Source organism: Lepisosteus platostomus, chromosome 8 (genome assembly GCF_059453375.1).
Source record: "Lepisosteus platostomus isolate fLepPlt1 chromosome 8, fLepPlt1.hap1, whole genome shotgun sequence".
NCBI classification, from domain to species: domain Eukaryota; kingdom Metazoa; phylum Chordata; class Actinopteri; order Semionotiformes; family Lepisosteidae; genus Lepisosteus; species Lepisosteus platostomus.
Window position 1 is genome coordinate 50,289,837 of NC_142618.1, and position 20,802 is coordinate 50,310,638.

The 20,802-nt window shown below is 36.9% G+C and overlaps 1 protein-coding gene across 4 annotated transcripts in view; it reads left to right on the forward strand.

Annotated features, from left to right (window-relative positions):
* The window catches only part of LOC148657484 (extended synaptotagmin-2-A-like), a 65,984-nt gene that overhangs the window by 12,366 nt on the left and 32,816 nt on the right, over positions 1 to 20,802 (forward strand). For all 4 annotated transcript variants that reach the window (XM_088643830.1, XM_088643827.1, XM_088643828.1 and 1 more), the window contains exons 2-6: positions 5,992 to 6,033; positions 6,962 to 7,096; positions 8,923 to 8,999; positions 10,406 to 10,478; positions 14,251 to 14,340. In XM_088643830.1, coding sequence (XP_088499956.1) covers positions 5,992 to 6,033; positions 6,962 to 7,096; positions 8,923 to 8,999; positions 10,406 to 10,478; positions 14,251 to 14,340 — 417 coding nt within the window. The remainder of the gene's footprint in view (positions 1 to 5,991; positions 6,034 to 6,961; positions 7,097 to 8,922; positions 9,000 to 10,405; positions 10,479 to 14,250; positions 14,341 to 20,802) is intronic.

The following is a 20,802-nucleotide window of genomic DNA, read 5'->3' on the forward strand; positions in this document are numbered from 1 at the left end:
CACACATCAGCTATCAGTGGGGAGGAGAGCAGAGTAATGTAGCCAATTCATAGAGGGGGATTATTAGGAGGCCATGATTAGTAAGGGCCAATTGGAAATTTGGCCAGGACACCGGGGTTACACCCCTACTCTTTTCGAGAAGCGCCCTGGGATTTTTAATGACCACAGAGAGTCAGGACCTCGGTTTTACGTCTCATCCGAAGGACGGCGCCTGTTTACAGTATAGTGTCCCCGTCACTATACTGGGGCATTAGGACCCACATGGACTGCAGGGTGAGCGCCCCCTGCTGGCCCCACTAACACCTCTTCCAGCAGCAACCTTAGTTTTTCCCAGGAGGTCTCCCATCCAGGTACTGACCAGGCTCACACCTGCTTAGCTTCAGTGGGTTGCCAGTTGTGAGTTGCAGGGTGATATGGCTGCTGGCTGCCATATAGGACATACCATATACCATATAGGACAGACTTTGTAGGACAGTATTTGTGTGATAATTTTCTTTGTGGTTATGTCTAAATAGATCCTGGGTTATTGTACTGTATATGCAATGATGTATAAGAAACTGAGGGGAAATAAAAGTTACTCACTCTTTTTATCATAAAATGGGGGCAGTTCTATTCTTATATAAACCACTAGAGAATTGCTGTTCTACTTTCTTATAAACCATTTTTACAAGTCCCTAAAGATGAGCAAGAGCAGAAAACTTAGTTTGCTTAAATAGTTCTCAATGTGATTTTTCAAGGACTGCTAATTGATAAAGCCCTGTGTATTTATAGTCTGTGCAGAGGGGCAGAAGCTTAATTGAGGACATTTGAGTAGATATATCGACTTGAGGCCTACAGTATATTGGTTTATACTGTAGGTTGCTTGTGTTAAGTCTTCAATACTGTTCTTGCTGATAAATTCACTCACTGAGCTATGTAGGCTTACCTTTGTTAATTTACAGTTTTGCTAAGTAAATGCCTTATGGATAGATAGGGTTTTTTTTTTCCAATTTATTGATGTAATGACTTTGTGTTTTTTGGCTTTCACAAATTGACGTTAGTTTACCTTTGTGACATTTATTCTGTCAGGTTGAAATCGTCATAGGATGCATTTTCAGTGCTCGTGATTTGATTCTAAAGTTTTAAAATAATTTCAAAAGATGTACTGTTATCTCAAGATTTGTGAAAGCATCAGGAGTGCGGGTTTCAATCTCGGAACTAAATAGACAGCAAATTCTGTTTGTTTTTCTAGAAAATTTGAAAAGGGGCAGGTTTGGAACTGTTGATCGTTTCACAATAAAACAACAGCATTGTTACTTGAAGGTCCAGTGCCTCATTGTAAAACCATTGGGGTGGCTCTTATTTCTTTACAGATGCATTGATCTTTAATTAAATGATTCGTACAAAATGCAACAGAAATTCTAATGAGCTGAATAATTTGACATTTTGATTCTAAAAGCTGTATGAACAACCTGCTGCGTGAAGTATGACTTGTTCCCTAAAAATAAGACCCTGGGCTAATTTGACAGTCACACCGTCACACAGTAGTGTTCTAGGTCACAACTGCCGAAAGTCATGACTTCCCTAACATTGTGAATGTAGATATATCGACATGAATGAAAGAGAACCTGACTCCTGCTTTATCGGCTGCCTAAAAAGAGCTTTTCGGCCCGTTGCTCCATTGAGAGCTATAGAAATATGACACCTGCATCTTTGTTGTTTGAAGGAAGAGCATGTATCAGAGGAAAAGAATGCTCAGAGACAACATTCAGTCATGGATGCCTGTTGCTCTCTTGACTAAGACTGTTCTCTGTCTGAAAACTAGAGTCTAGATCTAGGGAATCTAAACTGGTTGGGGCAGAGTCCTACTACAGCCAGCAGTGACAGCAGATTGGGAACATGTGTTGGTTATTGGCCAACTAAAGACGACATTTTTTCAGTTAAGAGAACGCAGGTCTCAAAGAGCTGGAAGGTATTCAGAAGTAAATCGCATTCTTAAGCGATCACAGTTAAATTCTTCAAATTGCTGGAAAAGTTTCTAGAACCTGCTAGACTGGCCAGGGTTGAAGATCTGTGGTGTAGATTCTTTGTTGACAAGTTGCTGATCTTATTATCATTGTTCATATTTTACTATTGCTATTCTTTTTTAGAATGTATTTATTTCTGATCAATGGAAATAGATTTGGATTAAATTAGTGTTGAATGCTTCACATAAGGGTAACAAGGACTTCGATAAATAATTTAATCACTAGCTTTGTACTGTATTGTAGAAATAAAATATTGCTGTACGTCCAAATAACAAATATATACTGTATATATCAAACTGCCTTCTTCATCTAGAACCATAAGAATTTCTCATCTTTACTCATTTTGATCAGTCATCTAAAAGTGGCATACAAAACTGAAACAGACATGGTGCACCTTGTTAAAGAAATCATAAAACAGAACTTAGGCTTTAAAAAGTATTGTCGTTTCCTTTCTAAAATAACACTAATGGTGAATCATAGTTCACTGTGCGATGTGCAGTAACTCAGAGTTGCACACATTTTAATATGGAGGCTCCTCCAGACCATTTTGATCAGGAAATAGCTTAAACGTGAGTCACGGACTGGCTTACTCCCCATCCAGATCTTGCAATTAGTTTTGTTTTTCCTACTTTGAATTGAAAGGGAAAATTCTTTCCGAAACAGCACACACTGTTGATGATACCACAATACCCCAACACAAACCTTTCTGTGCTTAAGCCGTAAGTCTTGATGAGAGTGATGTTTGTGTTCATATTAGATTTATCAAAGGTAATTCAGTATTTGGCAGGCTGTAGCTGAATTCCCCAGGTTTTTCAAATGGCACAGATCGTGGACTCAGTGTATCTGTCAAGAAAAATGACAAATTGCAAAAATGAAAAAGGTACAAATTCTTGCTTCAGAATGTTTTGAAAAAAATCAATAATACGCATAAAACGATTGTATTATTTAATGAAAAAGGCCTTATTTTTTATAAATCCATTTTTGTTGTTATTAAATCTTGCATTATACAGAGGTTGTTTCATTTTTGTCCTCAACTAACTGCATGTGGGAGGTTGAAGTAAGACATCTTGTTCATGCAGCTACAGTATAGTAATTTACTGTACACTCGCTCTCCAGGGTCTCTTGTTTTTCAGCCAAAACACTTGTTTCAGGCGTTTCCTTGTTGCAGTTTTGCCAGAGGTTTAGACCTTTGATTGTTACTTAAAACTACCTGATAAGATTAATTAATAAAACATGGCTCAACCGAGAAACCATCTGTTAGAATCAATTATTTAGTGCAGCAAAATAGGTGTGGAGAGAGTCGCGAATAGCGAGTAGCCCTTATGGTGGAATAATGAGCTGCTCTGAAACGCCAGTTTGTATTATTCAGGATGGGCACTGCTACAATTGTTGTGTTAATTAATCCTTTTCAAATTACTTTTTCTGTGAAAGCCCCGTCTAAAAATATTGACTGTGTAACTACAAAATACACTAAGTTTTAAGAAGTTTTTAAAATCTTGGAAAGGGGTGAATTAGTTGGTTCTCGGTTTAGCTGTTGAAAGGTTTGTATTGCTGTTTAGAAACGAGACTAACTACAGATGAGAGCATTGTTCTGGGGTTGGAAAGCTATACTTGTTTCAGCAGGACTGTCTCACCGTGAAAGATATTGACCAGCTGCAGTTTACTTTTGCAGTTAAGTTTCTCAATATATGGATCATGGGATGAGCACTAAGCCTTGATTTGTTTGTTCATTCTGTTGCAATATAAGCATTTTGAAAGCATGTGTTCTGGTGTCTATCTTAAAGTGTGTATTAATGGGGTTTCAAAAATGAATATGAAACATTTGTGTTTATTTAGTTGGCTGGCACCAAGGCTTTTTGCCATGAATTCAAATGCAAGATACATCTAGTAATGGTAGCTTGTAAAAAATAGCAGTGTATTGCTAGGATGAACAATCTAATACATCCCATACAGTGTCAATCTAATGCAATAAGACTCTCCAGTGAAAGAGGTTTTTTTAGCAGATATAGTAAGGGTAATTGTACAGGATATTTTGCATTAAACTATACAGTCTGATTAGAGGTTTTTGTGATCTTCTGAAGTCGATAGTGTAAGCACAAGCTACTTAAAATTAGTCTTGTTTTGGGTGTGGGTGCCACAGAATTAACCCAACTCCTTGTTCACAAGTGTGATGGGATAGTTGAACCTAAAGTATCATATCGGAGTATCACGCACAGTCACAGTGTGTGAGAGAGCTCGGTATTGTGTAATACCAGTGATAATGGCATCATTATAATTGCAGCGTTTTTGTATTGATTTTTTTTCTAATTACATGCTTCATTTCAAGCATATATTGTAGGAAATCTACTGCTTATGGAAGCACTCCAGGTGCCGAATACTTAGAAGCTAGGAGTACTGTAGATATAATTAATTTTAAGCAATGAAGGTTTAAAAAATGGAACTGCTTTCATCAGAGTACTTAGGTTTTCGCTTCGGTTTTAACATTGGGTTTTAACATAAGGAATGAATGCAGTTATTCTTATTTTTACTGTTATTGTTAGCAGTCTGTTGGCTATTTAATGCAAAGGTCATGTCTAGTCAGCACTGCTTAAGTGCTCATGTTGCCAGTGGTAATTTATCATCAAGGTGCAGGCTATGCCCCTTGTCAACTAGCTGATTGTAGTTGAAAAGAGTTCTGGCATGAGATGTGTCTCTCTGTTTCTGCGTAGTTTTAACTGAAATATGTTGGAATGTTGGAATTTGAGAGGAAGGAATTAACCAGAAAGTGATTACAGTGTGTATTTGTGTAGGATTTAAGCTTCTAGTAAATAAAATATCGGGCACAGATAAATATGAAGTTGCTATCTTGCAGTATGATGTTATATAAGTAGATATTATATACTAGATTACATAACATGCATATTATTTTGTACAATTGTTGCTGTTTAAGTGCACCATTCATAGTAAAAGTTTCATTCATTGCTTCCTCTATAGGCATTTCACTTTTTAAAAAATAATTGTTTCCGAATTCACACCACTGGACATAAACTCAAATATAAGAAAAAAAAAACTTAGGATAAAAACATAAGTGTAAGATTGCAAAATACTGCTAGAGTACTATTGGCCTTCATATTAACTTTAAAATACAAAGTAACTTTAAAATACGTTTATTGCTATTTTATTTGTTTTTTAAATTCACCACAGAAACAAAACTAGTAACTAGTGTTTTTTTTTCCCAAAAGAAATGATAGGAAAATGCAAAAGCTGCAGTCTTGTTCCATCTGATACATCTGTATTTCTTTGTAGACTCATTAAATTGTGGCTAAAAATAGTTAATTATTTTAGTAGCACTGATACTTGGGATTTCTTAAAATCATCAGGTGCTCTGTGTTTGGTATTTGTGTTGAGGTGAGATTATAAAAGTGAAATTACTAGGAGTCCGTATAAACAGCCATTAAAAACATGACTTTTATTGACGCAATTAAACACAGTCAGTTGGTGAAAGAAGTGGTCCTAAGAATAACATGTAGTGTTTCAGCAATCAGAAGACTAGATGAAGCCAGGAAACTGGGTCTGTGAGTGACCAGTCACACCCTGGAAGTCAGAGGGTCTGGCAACACTGGGCCAGGACCTTTACATCTATTCCAGTGCATATGTGTCGGCCAGCTTGGTTTCAGACTGCACTAACAACTGTGTGACAAAACGAAGGAAGAAATAACCCGCACATCAGCCGAATGACTGTAGTTCAGAAAACGATCTGGGTCATTCTGTGTCAAATCGAAGAACATGTTAAAATGCTACCAGGCGTCTCAGATTGGGAAGGAAAAAGTAACATGTTGGGAGACATACCATAGATTTATTTTCAAATACAAAATGCATACGTTTCTCTATAATTTGGTTTAAATGATTAAAACCATTAAGAATGACTGCAGGGATTTTGTGCATCATTATATTTTCAGATATTAAAACGCTGAGTAACTAATTTTTTTTTCTTTCCCCATTCCAGGTTCACTTTCCAGATGTAGAAAGAGTAGAATGGTTGAACAAGGTAAGAGAGATTTAAATGTCCTTTAACTTTCAGCATTTTCAGGGGTAAAAAAGAACTGTGTATTGGTGTATTATTTTAGCAGTGCTGTGCATTCTCTGACCTTGTTAAAGCTGTGGATATAAATAGGCTACAATCTAGAGCTCTGTTGCCCATACAGACACACAGATGTCCCTTGATACTATTTTATGTGGGAAACTGATCTGTTTTCTCTGCTGAGCTTATAGGTGTTTTGGCTATTTAGGTCACTTTTTTTTATCCTGTCAGATTATTTGCCAGTTCTAGTTTTCCTTCAAAAAGATACTGCTGTTTTGCCCATCAGATTCAAATCACAAACATACAGTACGCGCTGTGCCTTTAAGACTGTGTTGTAGGCGTAACAGTGCTAGGAGCTATCATTGCACACGATAACCTAATGACCTTGAATGTTTTAAAACTGTGGAATTCGGTATTTCAGTAATCAGCTAAGAGGTCTTAGCCCAAGAGGGTTAACCTCTGTAAGACTATCCAAGGGAAATAGGGAATATGCATTCTGTAGCCTTTTTGGTTTTGTTTTATTTTTACAGTTGATGGTACAGTATAAACATTCTGTAGTGCATGCAAACATGCTAAATTTAGTTTTACAGAATGTGAGAGAAGAAAAAAACCCATCAGGCATCACGAGGTCTACCCCATTTCTTTTCCTTCATTACTTTACTGACAATTTTGTGCTGAATGTTCCACACGCAATCCCACATATTTTGGAGAATTGCGTCACTTTCAGAGTTAAACCTTATTTCCGAGGCAGGATGCTTTTACCATGATGTGCTCATCCGGTAATTTCAATTAATTCGAGACCTGGAATGACAGGATCTGTTAAAATCCTTTTTTTTTTGCTGGTAACCCAGCAATAAATGGTTGTAATTAAATTGCTTCTCATTTCCCGTTTCAGACGGTGAAGCAGATGTGGCCCTACATCTGTCAGTTTGTAGACAAGCTGTTCCGGGAGACGATAGAGCCTGCAGTCAAAGGGGCCAACGCCCATCTCAGCACCTTCTGCTTCACCAAAATCGACATGGGGGACAAGGTGGGGCAAATAAGCGATACGTCATTTCACCCTTTCAGTTTACACCCATATAAGGAATTGATCAGAAGCCCCATTAACATTTTTTCCTGTTGGCCTTATGTAGTTCCATTAGTTGCAATCTACATACATATAATATGTATGTAGTTCAGGTGGGTAGCTGCGTCAGCATGTGTAGGCTACACAGGAACAAGTAATAGGTTTATTCCATGCTGAAAAAAAGAAGAAAGAAAACACAACGTTTTGGCCGTGGAGCCTTCTGGAGCTCACACCTGAAGAAGGCTCCATGGCCGAAACGTTGTGTTTTCTTTCTTCTTTTTTTCAGCATGGAATGAACCTATTACTTGTTCCTAATATGTATGCAGATTGCAATGACCCTCCATACTTCTTTCGAACTCATTTCTTTGATAACGTTTTTACCTTGTTCAAAAACTAGACCCTAGACATTTGTTACTAAGTAGAGGTGTGTAGGTTTAGGTAGGGAGGTTATTTCCCTGGTATGGGTTTATATAGCCAAAGTCTCAGTGTTTCTCCTTGGAAGTGTCTCAGAAGACAAAACCGGCAGCCTTCAATGGTAACCTGTACATGTATGTTTTGAATTTTTAATATGCCAAACTTCAGAAGAACTGACTGCTTGACTGCATGTGTTATGATGTTAGAAAAATAAACTGTACAGGTTTTGGATGATCAATAAATGTTTTGGGCTGTCCTGCTTGATCATTCATGACATTAGCACAAAAATACCTCGCAAGAGAGGGGATTGGGCCAAAGTGATAAGGTGATTTAACCTTTCGAATGTCAGACCTGATTAAAATCGAGAAAGAAAAAAGGAACTAGTATATCATTCTTTTGTAGAGGATAACACCTTTGTTCCCTCGTTATGTTGGAGGCTGGAATAAGTCGGCACACAGTCACTTGCTGTCTAGGGTGATCACTGTCAGCAGTTTCTAACCTGGCTTGATATTGCGGCCAAACATAATCTTTCAATGCTAGGCTATGATCTGCGAGACCATGATGGTCCAAGTGTGATGGTTTGGATAGGAGTGTCTAGTGGCAACCCAACTTCATGACAATGTGTTAATCACATCATGGAACCTCATCCTGTGGGCTCATCCAGACACAGCAGCATTCAAGCAGGTCCCAGCATATCCTCGTGCAACACATATAGCAGTGGCTTTTGTTAATGATGAGCATGTGACAGTTATGTAGGATGAGTAGGGGTGGCATGGACTGGGGTTCATAGACCAGTGAACAAGCACAAGCTTGTTCAGATTGTACCGGAGGAATGGGACAGAATCCCACAGGACAGCACCTGCAACCTAGTGCAGAGCATGTTGCACACTTGTACAGTTTGAATTGCTTCCAGCAGATTGCAACCACCTGGGACCAGGCTATGACTTTCACAGTAAACAACCTATTAATGACAAAATATTAATCGGTATAATGAATTTAACTGTCTGTTCATTAAAATGTTTTCTACAAATAATTGTCATTTCCCTAATCATTTCTGAGTTTATAAACATAGTTATAAATGTTTCTTTTGCTGCTTAGTATATATGTTTATCTGGCTACACACAGCATATATATATATAGAGCCAGTTTTTTTTTTTGCCGTAGTTTAATATAAGTAATTCTTCCTTTGAAAAACATTCTTAATCCTATTCAGGTTTTAAATGAAAAGCACTATCCTTAGTCCTAACTCTCCCCTAGAGCAGAACATTTTGTTCTGTGTCCTATAATGTGTGTAGGGCAGAATTGTACCACACAGGATGTTGTTTACAAGCTAATAGAAATTGTACCTGAATTTGTGCTGTTTTTTATTCTTTTAGCCCCTGAGGATAAATGGTGTTAAAGTTTACACTGAGAATGTGGACAAGCGTCAGATAATCATGGACCTTGAGATAAGGTAAAAGACAGCTCAGAGTTCTTCAATAGTTTAGTAAGCAGTTTTTCTGGTTACTTAGGAAGTGTTCTACTTCTGCATAAAGTAGGATTATAATTCACATAATTCTGATACAAACAAAATTAAGGAAGACGTGAAAATCTTATTTACTATCTCAGTATACTGTTAATCTGACAAATTTAACCTATGAAGTTGGTTCATTTACAATTAAATACAAGAAACTATGAAGAAGTATGCATAAAAGAACATACTCCTACACACACTGATGACAGCATGGAGGGTTGTGCACACACACAGTCCTTGATTCCTTAGTTATTAGATCTCTACCATCTTGACAGGCACTGCATCATTTTGCTGTTGAGAACTACGCTACTCTACAATTGCATGTCTTCACAAAAATCTGCAGGTTGTCTGTAACACTGAGGATCGCTCTTAAGCCTGCCCGTAATAATGGAATTATTTGACAAGTGAGGTTCTCTTTGGCTAATGAGAACACTTGAATATGCTGCAAAAGTACTGTTGCACTCCAGAGACTGTCATACAGTGTCCAGCAGCACCACGCATCTCACAAGAATAATGCCAAGCTGGTGGAATAACCACATCAATAATGACCAAAGTAACTTTGAATTGTGCTTATTTGAGTTGTAAGGGGTCATCTTAATAGCTTTACAATTCGGAAATTGTAGTTTGGGATTGGAGCTTATTAGACTGCAGAACCTCATCGGAGTTAGTGAGAAACCTCAATAGCTATAATACATTTTATGTGTTTGTAGTAGGCTGGAATAACCATGTTTAATTTGCTTTCTGTCATGTGTTCCTTCTTGCTGCTGCTGTACTATAGCACTTGCACAAATGAGGGCTGGGTGTTTCAGAGAACATTTCGTGATCACTCTAAATTTAATACCAAAAGTGAGATTGTTATGAATTTATAAATACAAATGCGTAAAGACATGAAGTCAAGATCAGAAAGATTCAATATTTAACGACACATAAGTCATCGCATCACGTGAACTTGAATATTGCTTTCAGTCTGAGCTTTGCAGCAGAATATGTGCAGCAAGTAGAAATTCAAACATCTGTAACAACCTACTGTACAGTACATGATTCAGAGCAGAGCACATTAGAGTTCTCCCAAGTGTTTGTTGTCCTTTAAAATAACTCTACTTTCTTTCAGTAGTTTGATAGAGTTGAATATAGAAAGGTTGTTCACAGTATAAGGAAATTTTTGTAAATGTTTGATTTTATGGACTCCTTCTTGGTAAAATGCCAACTCCATGTCAGACAAAACACAATACTGCATATTAACAGGATTTACCATGTTTTTAGACACTGAATTCCACAAATCTTTATATGCTCCCACTTTCTACTGTGTTTTTAGCTTTATCCATCATTTTGTTTTCATTTTTCAGCTTTGTGGGAAACACTGAAATTGACGTCGATATCAAAAGATACTATTGCAGAGCTGGCATCAAAAGCATACAGGTATTATTATTATTATTTTTTAAGTGTGAAATAACTCTAAGGTGCAACACAATAGCACATAATATGGAGTCGAAGCAAAATGTGGGGGTGGGATGCAAAAATCACAAGAAAAATGAAATTTTGTATTGAGGTTTTCCACAGGTATTAAATGAAATGGTAGGTCTTTAAGCAAGTTTTCCAACTGTTGGCAGTTGTAGAGTCTCCAAAGGATTTTAAAAGAATTCCAGAGCCATGGTGCTCTACGTGACAAGACTCTGTAGACCTCTAGTTGAGTAGAGTAAGAAGGCCACAATCAGCAGATGTACTGTGGGATAAACATCCAGACAGTACTCATGCAGGAACTCCTTAGCTAGACTGTTCAGTGCCTTTGGAAATAAACAGTCCACTCTAAATTTCACAGGCAGCCAGTGCAGTTTAAAGAGGATAAGAGTTCTTCGAGTGTTTAAAATCTGAGTTTTATCCAGTGCTATTAAAATGAAAACAAGGAAAGTGTACAGGGTAAAAAGGGTTTTTAAAGAGTGAGCAAAAAATAAATCAAGGCCTTAATAGTATTTGAGGAGTTTTGTGTATGTGTTCTTTTTTTTATATAAGTATGTTTTTGTATAAAAATGTTGACATGTTGAGTGTGTTTCTTACTGAGAAAAAGCCCATGAGTTAGTCTCTCAGTACCTGTGGAATAAAGTGCACAGCTTAACCAAGCTAAGATAGAAGGCTTTGTATTTTTATTGATTTGAGGCTTTGTTCACCATCATCATCAAACTGTAAAACGCCTTTACACTGCAAGATCAATACTGGTCACTGAATTCCTGCTGCAAACAGCAGTTTTGTTAAGTACAGCTATGTACATCTCATCCAGTTTCATGGTCAGAACATGTATTATTTCTGCCTTCATATTATGGTCATTTGTTTCAATGCCTGAAAGTCCTTAGTTTTCTTAACTATAGTATGTGCGCTATGATCATGTTTTGACATCAGGATGTATCTACCATCCTGATGGATAAATAACTGTTACTATTAGCTTGAGCACCAAAATAGAAAGAGATTTGATATTCTGGCCATTTGACAGTGATTCAATCAGTGAGGCCTTACCTTCAGTGCAACATATATACAGTGTTTTACTCTAGCACTGAGAACTAAAAGCAAATGCGTTTTCATTTCATGTTTTTTATTAGATTTTTTTCCAATGTGTTATTGTCTCTTTCTCCGTCTGGAGCTAGTACATTTAACAAAGTGATTGCGCTACATTTTTTGTTGATTCTATTTAACGTTTATTGATGTTTAGAAATTCCAGCATTCCCACGGAACACTTCTGACAATTCAGCTTATTTAGAAATTGATCTCTATAATGCTGCTCTCCAGACTTGCTGACATCATAAACTCCAGTCAGATAATGCTGCTAAACTAGCGTCATTCCTGGTTCTTCATGACTTGCATTGTTCTAAAGACCAACTGGAGGCCACCTTCAATTACTGCTTAATTACACTTGGAGATCAATCAGTAAACACCTGTCAAGAATGTGTTTTGTAGATCCTGACTGTGCATTCTAGCTAGAACAGATTAAATTGGTTAATGTGCACGGAGATTAGTTCATTTATCAGAAATTGCTAAAGGTTGTTTTTAAAGGTTTTCAAACATACCTTTGAAAGGTCCTCTCTGAAATGAGTGTTTGTGGCAACATACTCTGCCTGATACCTGTGTATCTTTAATAAAGATACCTGTATTGAATCAAATATTGGTAACAGATGCCACACACAGATCTGTGGTGTGTTATTTATAATGCATCCTGTCTTCGGTTTCACTCGCTTTCTGTAAGAATAACAGGCCACATAGATTGGCTTCCTCTTTTAGTTCTGCAAATTCATTTTAATCCATACCTGAGCACTTTATGGTCTATACTGTACGTCGAAGAATGTGACTTTTCTCATTTTGTTTCTGATCATTTATATGTAATTTCTTTGTTGAAACCAAAATCCATGTACCCATCAGCATTATGTCACACAAGTAACAACAATATATTCAGACACATTTTTAGCAGTATTTTTGCTCTAAGAAAACTAGTTTGACATTTCTCTTTGCTCTGTTCATGTAGCCTTGCAATCCAACATGGACTTGAGCATGCTGTATTATTTCTGTATGGGGAAATGACCGTGGAAAATAACCTTTGCATTTGTTGCATACAGATGGTAATAATAAAGACGAGCACTGTTCTATGTGTTTCTTATAATACAGTTCAAGGGAAGAAATAGGGGCAGTAAAGTAGAGAATGGCAGATATTTTCTGTGCAAATGAAATAATAATAATAATAATAATAATAATAATAATAATAATAATAATTGCTTACACTTTATAAAGTGCTTTTCTGGACACTCCACTCAAAGCGCTTTACAGGTAATGGGGACTCCCCTCCACCACCACCAATGTGCAGCATCCACCTGGATGATGCGACGACAGCCATAGTGCGCCAGAACGCTCACCACACATCAGCTATCAGTGGGGAGGAGAGCAGAGTAATGAAGCCAATTCATAGATGGGGATTATTAGGAGGCCATGATTGGTAAGGGCCAAATGAAAATTTGCCCACGACGCCGGGGTTACACCCCTACTCTTTACGAGAAACGCCCTGGGATTTTTAATGACCACAGAGAGTCAGGACCTTGGTTTTACTTCTCATCCGAAGGACGGCACCTGTTTACAGTATGTGTCCCTGTCACTATACTTGGGCATTAGGACCCACATGGACTGCAGGGTGAGCGCCCCCTGCTGGCCCCACTAACACCTCTTCCAGCAGCAACCTTAGTTTTTCCCAGGAGGTCTCCCATCCAGGTACTGGCCAGGCTCACACCTGCTGAGCTTCAGTGGGTTGCCAGTTGTGAGTTGCAGGGTGATATGGCTGCTGGAATGGAACGGCATGGAAGCAATGGCACATCAGATTGGAATGGCAAATAGGCACCAATTATTACGCCCTTGAAATGACTCACTTTTCTAATTCCTTGCTTTTCTCCCTCACTGGAACATTTCATTTATTTTGAATTAGTGAACTAGGAATTACTTGCTCAAGGACATTGTTAGGATAGTAGAATCAGCTGCTGTCCCCAAATAATTGAATTGTTGCTTTTATAGTACAGATTGCTCTTTAATGAGTTTGACCTGTTCCCCTAAATTCAGTAACAGCAATAAAATTCAGTTTCAGAACAATAGACGTATGTTTTAGAAAAAAAATAGTAATGTTTAGTACGCTCCAAAATTCAGCTATTGGCAATAGAAGACCTCCGTAGAGTCACTTATCATTTTTTAAAATGAAGAACAGTAAGGGATTGAATGGCTATTATTGTAGTATGAATCAGTCATTCGCTGTTGACCAGCACAAATAAAAATGTTAATTAGTGGCCAAAGCAGGCCTAGGAAATGTAGAAGTATTCAAACATTATTCATTTATATATGCCCACATATAATAAAGAAGTTTTGTTTTCTGTGTATCTCTGGGTGACACAGAATCTTGTCAGGTTTCAGAAGCTAAAGAGAAGATGGCAGGTGACATTACTTTTTTGTTAAAACCAAGAAGGAAATGAGGCCTTGTACAGTATATGAATTGTGAAGGTTTTTTTACTTTACAAAAATTAATACATTTAGAAAAAAAATCTCAAATGATAACTTTATAGAGCAAAACCCATACACTACACAAATGCTATTAGTACTTGGCACAGAAAATACCAGTGTAAAACTTGTGTTAAATTGTAAATGTTTCATCTTATTTTTATTTTAATACTTCTAGCTTCATGGGGTAATGAGAGTTGTCATGGACCCCCTGCTTGGAGACATGCCTTTGATTGGAGCTCTTTCCATCTTCTTTCTAAAGAAGCCTGTAAGTAAATTGTTTTCCTTATTTCCTGAAGTTATTTTATACTGCTGTGCTGTGAGTTAACTGAGTTCAGTTAGGGCTGCCAGTATTTACATTTCCTATCAATATCGCCTTCACCATTAATAAGCTTTAGAAATGCAATGCCAAATTCACAATAACTTTATCAAATCTAAAGGTTTTGACATTAGAAAACAGGGTTTTTGATAAGGTTTGAATGGTAGTGTGAGGCTTTTAGTCACATGGTGCGTTCAAGAAGTGTACCATTGTGCAAGCGAGCAAACCCTGTTTTGTTCAGTATTGGCCAGAACACAGCATAACAAAATGGTTTATTTGACCATAGCAGTGGGTCATTGATTTATATTTTTTCCAGATTGGTACCATATCTTTAGTGAATCAAGCATTATTATATTCTAATGTATTTCTGTAAAGAATAGAGCATAGCTTTCCAAATGCTTTGAAATAACATTATTCAAGCCATGCAAATCAAGAGCATGATATACAACACTTCTACCAGAACCGAAATATTGCTAACCCTTTGCAGACCACACATACTGTACAAATAAAGTTTCTGTTTTAGGAGATCAATTAATATCCCAAAAGCATCATTCATACAGTGAACTATAAAAAACTAGCTAAACAACAAATACAAAATATACATACAAAAGAAAAGCAATAAAATGTGTGGAGGTCACACGGTAAAGTGAAATACTGTAATTCATTTATTGCTAATTAAGGCGAGTAAGGGTGATAGTTGTAGTTTCTTCTAGTACTTGTTTTCACAGATGATTACAGTCTTTTGCTCAGGTGTGGTGCTCAGGATTCCTCACCTTTCACCCAGCTTCATACAATAGACTTTTGTGATTGTATATAGACCCAAATGCAAAAGATTTGTTCCTGAAAACGGTAAACTGGGAATCTTTCTATCACTAGATACTCCCAAAATATCAATACCAACTAAATAATGGTTTGTTTGTTCAACGCCTTAGATGTTTTGCCAGTGGAAATTCCAATGCCTTAAATGGCTGTTAAATTAGGCTATTTGTTCCATCATTTTTTAAACCTTCATAATGTAAACTATGCTTTTTAAAAATAAAATCGAGGGAGTGCTATAAACATAGAAGTAGGAGGCTCCAAGAGACAAAATAACTTGACAAAAACACTTTTTCTTCTAGAGTTGCAGGCTGTAGGAGAATGTAGTTTTGAGGAGTGTTTCATGAAATGGTCACTTGTTAAATAATCTCTCAATTTAACACACAACCATGTTATTAGGATTATTTGAAATGCAACTCCATGCTTTTAATGTAGTCTGTTATAATGCAGTAAATATTAATTCTTGTTTTTTGTAATACTACAGTACATACATACAGTATGCTTATGTACATACTGTGACGTACAGTATGTGTAGAAATAACTGTATGCTGAAAGCATAGCTTTGGTAAGTTTCATTTTAGACTTCCTACACATGGACCTGTTTGGGAAGTTTCAGTTTATGACCCCACTTCTAAACTAATCAAGAGTTTACTGCTGGTCAAGAAATTAAACTAGTAAGAAAGGACAAGAACACATTTGTTCAGACTGGGACATTTGCAGCACTAAGCTGTGTGAATTTCATTCTGAAATGCACAAATATTTCATAAGCGTTATTTTCACATTTTTATCATAACCCATCAAAAATATTTTGCTCATAAATTCTAACTAATTTTTTTGCATGATTAATATTTTAAAGGGTATTGCAAACCTATAAGGTTAATGGACATATGTTTTATTCCCACGAGTGCTTTGAGTTTATTACATTTTAAGATGCTACTGTATATAATAGAAAGTTAGAATTATCAACACTATCCTCTACAGTCCTTTTGTAGACAAAATGGTTCAATTTGTATATAATAAGTTCCAGGATTGTGCTGCTCCTGTATTTTTGTATCCTTCCCTCACAATACCAGTTCAAAATGTCTAATTATGTATTCTACATTTTTTTAACACAAAAGGTGGTGGTGAGAGTCTGCAATAAAAAACAAAACATCCATGTTGTCAAAATCAGTGCTACTGCTTCTTTCAAGAAGTGGCCGTTTGAGATGCTGGGATCTATTAGTTGCTGTAACAAGTTGCTGAAATGAACTGGTTGCGTCAAATGGATTGCCCTTGTTTGCAGACTGGTTCTTATGTTTAGAATATTTTTTCAGCTCATTATTGTTTCATGACCCTTAGCAAACTACATCTGGCTAGTGACTATATAAGGCAAAAATCTGTGTCTGTGAACTAGGAAGAAATGTGACTTTCACTTTGTTGTGGTTACGCTTCTCTGTTTAAATGTCTTTTGTGCTGAAGCTGTTTCCAACCCCCTCCTTGACAGTTTGTATGCAATGGCAAGCTGTCCTCTTTAGAAAAATAAACCTTTGACCCTTTTTTTTTTCATTGAGTAATTCTCACAGAATTGTTTTCCTTAAGTCTTCGGTTTTTCTGTGTATTTTTCGTTGATTTGCAGTTTCATTCCATACTTTTAAAATGTATTGTATTTATATAAGGTTACGAGAGCAAACATTCTTTGAAACATTCTTTATTCTTTGAAAGTCCTTTTGTTCAAATCTGTAAATCGAGACCACAGTTTTACCCGTGCGTGACTGCTTTCAGCTCATGTCTTTCGGAAGCATGAAAGATTGAAGTGTCCCAACAGATGTGGCTTTATCTGAATGGAAGTTCACACTTATAATGTGTGCCATGTTTGAAAACAGACAGGCTCCATCAAGGTTTTGCTGTATATTAGTGTAGTTTTAAAAATATCTGAACTTTGCTGTGGGCCTGTTCCTTAGAGGATAATCCTCATAGTTGAAAGATACTGTCTGTATATTTGTATAACAAGGCAATGGAAATGGCACAAGGCTTTTGCCAAATGAACAGGATATACCGAATGGCCTCCTCGCATTTGTAGACTTTTTTTATGTTCTTATTTCACTTTGTGTTTAGCATATTTGATTCAAAACTCAGCAAAAGTTGATATTTTCATAAAATTGAGAGCTCTCCATAACCTTGTAGACAGATCTCTGCCTGAATACAAACGCCCACTTGATGCAGTAATGCAAAACCAATTTGTTCTACAAAAATGAGCACCGTGTTTAAAAGCACTTCAGTGTGCTAGCTACTCTCCTTTATAACTCCTACAATGGCTGTATAATATTGATATTGATTTCAGAGTGGAGGAACCACTGCTTTAAAAAAGCAGTACTAAATTGTGAGTGATGATTCAACCTGCCAGCTTTGAATTTCCTTCCTGTAGAGTTGCATCTTATCTCGCCCTATTTATTTTTCTTTTCCTTAGTTGTATTATACATTCTGTGTTCCTGTCTGATTGTCTGTTCACCACAACAGTCTGAGCTCATTGTATGATACATTTTTAATGATGAGACAAGAATGATTTCATTTTACTAATAAAAGGAAAACATAAAACAATATTTACGTGTGATGTAAGTTGGGAAAAGTTCATTTAAAAAAATCAATCCATTTCAGTTCCAAGTTACCTGTACTTTTTCAAATTAATAAGATATTATGGGACTTTACTGTCAATGCATTACTTTACATTAGTCTCTGTACACACTACAAAGATCACCAAAATCGATTATTTCTTATTTATATTTCCCACTTCCATTTCTCCCATTTTTAAAAAGTAATCCCTTTCAGTTCTCATGTTTTTTTTTTAAAACAACCTTCTCCAGCTGCCATCATTTTAGGAGTGACACTGTTCAAATTCTAGTTACATGTAAGTTGCATTTTTGGGGATGGGAGCTTTTTAATCTTCAGCATTAAAGTCCTGTTTAAACTCCTGATGTTTCCTGCACGTTTGCTCATGATTGGATTGCACACAACCTCTGCCCTTGCACCTGACATCTCACATGGCTTCTTATCTGATTGAAGGGAGTTGCGCACTTTCGAGAAGCATTTTACTTCTTGTGTTGTCAGTTGTGCTTGCACACCATTGTGTACTCTTCTTAATAATTTGAATAAAATAATTAAATCATACCGGTTGATGGCTCCAATGAGAGGTTTTTACATGATTGTAAACCCTGTGGTTAAACTTGTCTCTAAACAAACTCTAAAAACCATGCACAGCTGGCAGACATCCACTATTACTGTTGCTTAATTGTATATGCTTTTGTTTCCATCTGTATTCATAAGTGTTCCTGAGCTATGGATTTTATAGAACTGGTAGTAAAAAGTGGATGGGGAAATTTTCAGTTTTTACAACCCTGATAATTCACATGGAAGATTCTTTGTTGCAGAGTATCACTGTGAAGGTCTTACATGTTTACTAGATCCCTACACAACACATATTTAAGGAGGTTCTGTTTTCTTTTTAAACTGTAACCTGCCCACTGATTTTCCATCCCAAAAAAGGCCTAACAGTTCCACTTTTAATTCAGCTGGTCCAATGGATATCGCCCAGATCTCTGCTTTTAAATATGGTACCCCTCACTAAGTCAAAGGGAATTGGAGGAATAAACTTTTAAGAATGGGAATTCAGTTTAGTCTGTTTGCTGGATATATGATTTGTTGTATTAATTAAAAGCATATTTAATGCCTAGATCTTCATCACCAGTACCAGCTTGGAAGGGAAGTTGACCACATAGATGAGATACAAACTCTTTACTCATAATTACTCATAATAAGCTGATCACTGGGACTTCCGAGCTGTGGCATGTGACTGCTAAGAATCCTGCCCTGCGTGCACTGTTCTTACTCTGAATTTGAAACTGCCCTGTCACTTTATTTGCCTGCCTTGTTGCCTTGCCAACTGTCAGAACAGACCCTTATCTCTGCCTTCTATGGGCAGAACTCTTGTAACTTTGGTGCTTTTATGGGCAAAAGTATGACTCATGTCTGTGTAGTTCGGATTTATGTAATGTGAATGTCTTTGCAAAAAGCATCTCTCGTGTTTATTATACATTATTTCAGATCTGGAATTTACATTTATTAATGCTAGTAAACAAATGTTTGTGGTTCTTTTCAAAATTATCCTTTTATACACATTGAAAATTTTGCAGTGTCATTTCATGTCTTTTTTTCTGATATTTTGGAAAGTATGTTAGTAATAAAGATCAGAACAGGTAGTTATGAGAATGAAAAAGTTTTTGCTCTGAAAGCTTAAAGATTTAACATGCATGATACACACAAGACATTTTCATGCAGGTCAAGCTCATGCAGGAAAAACAATTCTATAATGTTTTTATAGTGACGGTTAAAACATTCACAGTCATCTGTCATTTAGAGCTGTTCATTTAGTGGGTGTCAACACAGATGAGAACTGAAATAAATATGGAATGTTCAGTGGGAAATGTATAGCTTAATCTTTCATGTTTTCATAATTAGTAGAAATCAAGATTGAAGACGGGGGGGGGGGGCGGTTGGGTTTGTATCACAAAAATAAACTTTTAGAGATCCTCCGCTGTTAACTGCAATGTCTGCCTTTAACATTATGAGTGATGGGTATGTCACTTCTCCTGTACAGTCGTTATTATTAGAAAGGCCTGTAAGGTTTGCTTGTCTGTGTGGATGACATTGCTTCCCAGCATCTAATCGGGTGGCTCAAGAAGAACGTATTATGTGGAAGGAGTGTTTTTTAGGACCGTTTATCTCCAGCAACCTAAGGCTGCGTCAATTGTTTTAGGGAATTCTCTTTTTTAGTGTATAGTATAATGTCAGTATACTGTACTGCATAATGTCCCTCCAGACCAGTGGTTAATTGCATCTAAAAATGTGCAGAAACAAGTCATATTGTTGTTTTATGAGCTACAGTAGCTATATTATCTACAGTTTTTTACATTAGTAGATCTTGTGGACCAAACCCTGGTGAAAATCATCAGAGGTAATGACATTTTGAATCTCCTATAACCTCAGTATATTGGCATTATACTATATGGGGGACACCAACCTCTAGGATTTTTGTTTCACACGCCTTAAGTAGAACTTTCAGACAAATCGTTGCAGGAGAATTGAGGTGTGTTAGCCACACCAACTCATTAAATAGCTGCTCATTCCTCTTCAAATATTTAACCTCCCATAATTATCTCACTTTTAGCACAGTTGAGTCATCCTTGACTGAAAAAAAAAATCCTTCCTTTTGCTATCAAACCTAGTGCAGATTGCTGTTTGGTGTGATTTTGTTTTTGCTTTGGTGCAGGATGGCGCAGACGTCTGCCTTTGCTTTCATTGACATCCTTGTGTCAGTGCACTCGCCTCCAGTGTGCTCTTCCAGGCATTCCTCACCCCCAATGCTTGATATTCCTAAGATCCTCTTGAATTCCTTTCTTATTACCTGTTTAATGAACATTTCTGGCATTTTTTTCTGTGTTCTGTGTCTATGCACTCCAGATTTCGATTTGGTTCATCATTGTACTTGCTGTCTTAGACTTCATGCCACTTTCTCCCTTGAGCCTCTTAGCTGTTGGCCCCGCTGAGTTTCTGGTCTTCCAC